This window comes from Mustela nigripes, chromosome X (assembly GCF_022355385.1).
Source record: "Mustela nigripes isolate SB6536 chromosome X, MUSNIG.SB6536, whole genome shotgun sequence".
Classification (NCBI taxonomy): Eukaryota; Metazoa; Chordata; class Mammalia; order Carnivora; family Mustelidae; genus Mustela; species Mustela nigripes.
Genome location: NC_081575.1, coordinates 1,136,996 through 1,143,577, shown reverse-complemented (window position 1 = coordinate 1,143,577; position 6,582 = coordinate 1,136,996). Strand labels below are relative to the sequence as shown.

At 56.1% G+C, this 6,582-nt stretch overlaps 2 protein-coding genes across 3 annotated transcripts in view; one reads left to right on the top strand and one right to left on the bottom strand.

Annotated features, from left to right (window-relative positions):
- The window catches only part of G6PD (glucose-6-phosphate dehydrogenase), a 24,758-nt gene extending 24,574 nt beyond the window's left edge, over nt 1-184 (bottom strand). The window contains exon 1 of the mRNA XM_059384873.1: nt 39-184. Within this exon, the coding sequence (XP_059240856.1) occupies nt 39-84 (46 nt within the window). The 5' untranslated portion in view covers nt 85-184. The remainder of the gene's footprint in view (nt 1-38) is intronic.
- Nucleotides 185-471: 287 nt separating this feature from the next.
- IKBKG (inhibitor of nuclear factor kappa B kinase regulatory subunit gamma) overlaps nt 472-6,582 on the top strand; it is an 18,563-nt gene continuing 12,452 nt past the window's right edge. Inside the window, exons 1-3 of one of the 2 annotated variants that reach the window (XM_059384878.1) lie at nt 472-614; nt 3,763-3,964; nt 6,335-6,546. In XM_059384878.1, coding sequence (XP_059240861.1) covers nt 3,778-3,964; nt 6,335-6,546 — 399 coding nt within the window. In that variant the 5' untranslated portion in view covers nt 472-614; nt 3,763-3,777. The remainder of the gene's footprint in view (nt 615-3,762; nt 3,965-6,334; nt 6,547-6,582) is intronic. The other variant, XM_059384877.1, reaches the window with a different exon arrangement.

The following is a 6,582-nucleotide window of genomic DNA, read 5'->3' as shown; positions in this document are numbered from 1 at the left end:
CTTTTCTCCCCGCCGCCGCTGCGCCGCGTCCTCGGTACCTCGCGTGTTCCCGTGCAGCTTTGCACTGTTCGCCCGCGTACCCATCCCTGGCTCGGCCTAATCCTACAGTCCAGTTTTCTCGCCCGGCGCGGGCGGCTCTGCGCCCTCGCGGAGGGCTCCACTTCCGCCGGCAGTGTGGCCACGCCTCCTCGACCCTATTCCTGGGCGGGGATTTCTGCAGCTCGGTGGGCCTCTCGTTAGCTCCTCCCCTGGTGGGGGCGGGGCGGCCCGACATCCGACAGATGAGGAAGAGAGTGAGTCGCGACGCCCCCCAAAGTAGCAAGTGCTGCGTATCATGAGGAGCGTCCTGTGGGCAGGCCAAGGCTGGCGGACTCGGGTTGCCTTCTGGAACAGCGTCTTGCACAATTCTGCTGGCTCCCAGGCGGGGGCGGGGCTTGCGCGTTTTACTTCCGGATCCCACAGCTACGACACCGGAAGCCGGAAGTGTGAGTTTCGGCAGCGCGAGAAGGGAAGGGTGACCGTGGAACCCGGACTTTCTCGGAGCTCCGGGGACCGAAGAGTGCTCGCGGCTCACCGTTCCTGCCCTTCTCACGTCGGACCGACTCTGCTGACAGGTGTGGTCCTCTTTCCGATCACAGGGTACTACTGGTGGGCATTCTGCCGCCTCCGAAACTCCCCGGACTTTCAAGTTTACCCCTCCTGTTGGCCGTGGCCCATTTCTGCCGCCTGCTTTTACAGCACTGGCCAAAGCGACGCGATGCAGGAGGCGACTTACCTTGGCGGCAAGCGGGACTGTTTCCGCCTCTCTCTCTCCGCCACCGTTGCGGAGTCTGACCACACCCCTGCTTCGTGGATGAATCTTTAGTTCGGAGACATTTTCTGCTCATCAAACTTAACTGCATTCGGGGTTGTTAAATTCTTTTAAAAGGCCCCAAATATGGTTGGCCCCAAATATAGCACCTGTGTATCTTACTTCATGTGCCTCAGTTTGCTCAGTTTGCAACAACGATTAACGTACCCGACCTCAAACCGTTTTCTGTGACTTGAGGGCGCATGAGCCATCCTGGCATGTATGAGGAGCTGCAGGGACGCCACTATATCGCTGGGGCAGAGTGAGCGCGGGGAAAATACTTGCAGAGGAAACGACGAGGGACCAGATAATTCAAGGCTTTGCAGACCGCCTTGGGACCTTAGGCTTTTACACGCAGGGCAATGAGGAACTGTCGTAGGGAACAGTGTAGAGGACGGACAGGATCAGCATTACTTTTTAGGGTGATCTGACCCCTGTGGGAAGAACAAACTATAGGGGCAAAGGTAGGAGCATGGTTAACTGTCAGGATGTTATCCCAGATAAGTGTGCTTTGAGCATTTTATTATGAAAAATTTCAAAGGAAAATTTCAAAGACGTACAAAAGTAGAAAGAATAGTATAGTAAATCCTATGTTCTCACTTCCCAGCTTTGACAGTTGTCAGCTCATGCTAATTTTGTTTAATTTATACCCCTCACAATCCTCTTCCTTTATTATTTTCCATAACAGCTTTATCAAGATATAATTCTCATACCATATAATTCACCCATTTAAAGCGTACAGTTCATGACTCCAAAAAACCACTTGCCTCCTTAGCTGTCACCGCATTGCCGCAGCTCTCCCAGCTCTTAAACTCTTAAGCTCCATCAATCATTCTGTTTCTATGGATTTGCTTTTTCTGGACAGCTCATATAAAGAGAATCATACAATATGTGTGGTCTTTTGTGAGTTGCTTTTCTCTTTCAGTGTCATGTTCGCAAGACTCGTCCACCTTGTAGTGTGTGAATGTACTAGATTTTGTTTACTCATCAGCTGATGAACGTTTGGGTCATTTCCACGCTTTAGCTGCTGTGAGTAATACTGCTCGGAGCATTTGTGTGTGCACATGGGTTTTTGTTTCTCTCAGATACCTAGGAGTTCCCATATTATTTTGAAGCAAACTTCTGACACCGTATCATTTCACCTGTAAACATTTCAGCATGCATCTCTAAGAAAGGATTAAGAAACAACCACAACACCACTATGCCACTTAAACACTTAACATTAATTGCTTACTGTCATCAAATAGATTCTGGGGTACATTACGACAGGATTTCCTGATGCGTTAGATGTGAGCTGTGGGACAAGGTGAGGTGGGGGTCAAGAGGGGCTCTGAGGTTTTTGTCCAGTACCTGGACATCAGCTGACAAGAAGGAGGGTTGTGGGTGGAACTGGCTTTTGGGAGCCATCAGGAGTGCAATTTTAAGGTTAGTTTTGAGAACATTACCAGGTAGCCAAGTGGAGATGTTGAATTTTCTATGTGTCTGGAATTCAGGAAGGAGGTCTGATTTAGGGTGTTGTCACCATGAAGATGGGGTTTAAAGCTGTGAGGCTGAACCGGCTCTGTACCGGAGTGACTGCAGGTAGGGAAGCGACCCCAGAACAGAGCCCAGGAGTACCACAACGTGATCAGGCGGTGTGGTGAGGAGGAAGGGGCCTGAGCATTAGCAGCTAGTGGGCCAGGAGAGTGGGCTTTTCTGGAAGTCCAGGGAAGGATCAGTGGCTCATCACAGACTGCTCACGGGTTCATGGGGGGGCATTCAGTGGAGCAGGAACAGTTTATTCAGCATTAAAGCTGTCCTCTCTCAGCTTCTGCAAACTTGTATTGGGATCAGCCTCCTCCTCTGAGTAGTCTGCCTTCTTGGGCAAAATTTAAAAGGGCTCCAGGCTAGTGCCGGCCCACAAGGCCGACTTCTGTAGTTCATAAGAGAATGCAGACAACTCTGCCTTGCTCTCTGCCGTGTTGTCTTGGGCTATGAGCCCACGTCCCATTTTCAGATTCCTCAGCATGCGTCAGATACTAGATATCCCCTTCAGGCCCTCAGTTCGAGTGAACACTCATCATGTTCTCAGTGGTGTCCTTGAAACTCATCTTACTAGGCAGATTAACTTCTTAGAGCTGCTGTGACAGATAACCACAAGCCGACTGGCTAAGACAATAGACCTTTATTCTCTCCCAGTTCTGGAGGCCAGAAGTCTGAAATCAGGGTGTCTTCAGGGCCACGCTCCCTCTGTAGGCTCTAGAGGAGGATCCTTCCTGCCTCTTCTAGCTGCTGGTGGCTCCAGTCCTTCCTTGGTTTGTGGCCATATCATTCTAGTCTCTGTCATCATGTGGCCTTCTCCATGTCTGTGTTTCTTCTGTCTCTTATAAGGACACTTGTCATCGGATTTAAGGCCACTCTAATCCAGGATGATCTCATCTCAAGATCTTTCACTTATTTACATCTGTAAAAAAAACCCTTTTGTCCATACACGGTCACATTCACAGGCTATGGGGGTTAGGATGTGGACATACCTTGCTGGGATTCTGATTCAGTGCACTACACGAGGTAATGAGCTGACATCTTCACTACTGCTTGGAGGTGTATGTGGCACATAGCATGATACCTCCCCACAAAAACAATCCTCTCTGTAAGTCCCTCCTCTTGTGAGATGCTTACCTTGACTTTACGGCCTGGAGGTAGGTCCTAGGCAGAGTTGACCCCACGTATGGGCCTGCAGCTGCCGTTGGAATGAGAGGATATGCCGCCTTGTCGACGGAAAAGCCCGTCTTGGGTTCCTGTTCCACCTGATAAAGTGCTCGGTGTTCTGCTTAAAGCGTGGCCCAGAACTCCTGCACAGACTACACTCCTTGCCCTGCAAGGTAAGAGAATTCTGGGTCTTATGGGACACGTCTGCTCCCTTTCTCCTCCAGACCCTGACTTGTTGGATGAGCAGGCCCCCCTGGAAGAGTCCACCGTGTGAGATGGTGCAGCCCAGTGGCGGCCCGACAGGGGACCAGGACGTGCTGGGTGAAGAGTCTTCTCTGGGGAAGCCGGCCATGCTCCACGTCACTTCTGAGCAGGGCACTCCTGAGACCTTCCAGCGCTGCCTGGAGGAGAATCAAGAGCTCCGAGGTGAGAAGGGCGGCAGGTGTGCTGAGTCAGACGTCAGAGGTCCCAGCCTTGCTGGAGGGGGAGGCTTTGTCCCCTCCTCTGCCTGTGTTTTTACCGGGTCTGGGGTGGGGGTGCCCATGAGAGCCAACTAGTGATTCGAACTCAGCCACTCTTCCTTTGGGTTTCAGGTGGGCTCCCTGGAAGTGGACCGTGAGGGTTAGATGGCTGTGCGGGGAGTTTATTGAGAGTGCTCAGAGGACCCGCACCCGGGAAGGGGAGGACAGGGAAGAAGTGGGGGTGGGGGGCCCAGGGAGAAGCTGGGCTGCGGTGCAGGCTGACCCCGCAGGGAGCTGTGGAGCCGGAGTGACCTTCTGAGTCGTCCCAAGTTGGGCTGGCTGTGGTGGGCCTTGTCCGTCTCCATCCCTGTCCAGAAGCGCACGCGGCTGTTCTGGGAGTGGCCCTCCGGCTCCCGGGGAGGGGAGGGTGGGTTAGGGACGGACCTGCACCTGCGGGGGAAGGGGGGCGGTTTCTGGTGCCTCTGGTGCGGGCAGGAGCACGGACCAGGTGGTGGCTCCCAGAACCATCCGGTTTCTGTCTTCACCTCGATCTGCACCCGCTCGCCTGCCACCATCTCACTTGTTTGGGTGGGGGGTGGCTTCTTCAGCTCCTAGGGGCCTGCACATGCCTCTCAGGTGGCTGGCTATCCTTGAGTGGGGCATATCTGTGGCCGCCCTGCAAGTGACAGCATCCCGCCCACCGTGATCCTGCTGAGACATCTGGGGGGTGGTCCTGGCCGCTCACTTGGTGTCGAGCAGCATCCCTGGCCTCCTCCATTAGATGGCAGTAGCACTCTTCCAGTTACCACAACCAGCACCATCCCTAATGTTGTCCAGTGTCTTGCTGTGCTGGGGTGACATAGAGCTGGCAGCCGGGTTGGGGGTGGGGAGACAGCTCAGCTTGCACAAGGATGTGTGTGGGCTCTGCTGGGTGCCAGGAGGGTGCTCCAGCAAGAGGGGCTTGGGGGCAGGAGTGGCAGGCCCGCTGCAGAGGGCTCACGGCCCCGCAGGCTCCCTGGCCACAGAGCTCTTAAAGTGGCACCCTCCAGCCACGCAGCCTGAGCCGAGGATGTGCGGTGCATTGGTTCTGCACCTTGCTGTCAGTGAGTGCTGTGTGTCATGCCCTGGGTCACTCCTGGGGCACTGAAGGTGTCTGCCCCCAGCAACGCTCAGGATTGTGCCCAAGAAGGGCACAGGGGAGAGGACATAGACTTTGCTTAGAATGTCGGGGGGGGGGGGGGCCCCTCATGGAAGAGGTAGCGTGTAGCTGGGGTAGGAGTCCACTTCTGTGACATGTCCAGGAGAGGCGGATCCAGAGAGAGAAACAGAAGCGTGGATTCCACAGGCTGGGGCTGACAGCGAAGTGCCTGTGAGTGGGTTCCAGTTTTTTGGGGAGCGGTGATGGAAATGTTCTGGAACTAGCTAGAGGGGATGGGTGCATAGCTTTGTGAATAGGCAGAAGCCACCGAAACACCGGGTACTTTAAAATGATGAATTTGATGTGATATGAATTTTGTTTCAATAGAAAAGGAAGTTGCACGTGAGTTTAGGTTTAGGTGGGGGCTGGGCAGAGTTGCAGCAGGTGGAGGGTGGAGGTGGGTGGGGGAGGCGTGCCTGAGGCGGGAGGCCCCTGTGTAAGGGCCACAGTCTGCTTTGCTCCCCTGCAGGGAAGGAGTCACGTGGGGACAGAACATGCAGAACGTGTCTGTGGTGCTGGCCTCAGACGCCACTGGGGTTCATCAGGGTTTTGACCAGAGAGTGACATGAAGCTACTGCCCGTTGCCATCTTGAAGAGTTCCGTGGTTGTGAGATCCTTCGCGTGACACGGAGCAGTTCGGTCACCGTCCACGTTCTTCCACTGCCAGGGGTGTGCCTGGGCGTGGGGCTCTCCTTTCCTCGGCCTGTGCCGACTGCCTGGCCTTGGCACACACTCATCCCTCGGCCTGGTGGGAGGGGCCTGGCTGTTCCGCGACCGATCGCTGGGCCCTGCTCCTGGGAGTAGCCGTGTTAGCCCCGGGGAGGCTCCCGGAGGTCAGTCACTGGGCCGCGCGGAGCCTCCTGGGCCTCCCAGGCTGCAGCCGGCCATGCCACAGGGTGCTCTGCGCCCGTGGCCGTCCCGGGGTCTGCGCGTAGCCCTGGTTCCTGGTTCCGAGGGTACCGCCGGAGCCGCGGGCCGGCAGTCGCGCCTCCGCCTGGGGCCGGAGTACAGATGAGCTCCAGGCGCTTAGAGAGGAGGCGGCCCCTGCCGCGCGCTCAAGCCACGCCGAGGTGCTGCCCCGGGAAGGGACCGCCCGGTCGCCCGCAGCTCTCACCGGGTCCTCTTCTCGGCCGCCAGACGCCATCCGCCAGAGCAACCAGGTGCTGCGCGAGCGCTGTGAGGAGCTGCAGCGCTTCCAGGGCAGCCAGAGGAAGGAGAAGGAGTTCCTCGTGCAGAAGTTCCAGGAAGCCCGGAAGCTGGTGGAGAGACTGAGCCTGGAGAAGCGCGAGCTGCGGAGGCAGACGGAGCAGGCCCTGCAGGAGGTGGAGCACCTGAAGCGCTGCCAGCAGGTAGCAGGGGTGGCGGGCCGGGGTGGCGGGCAGGGG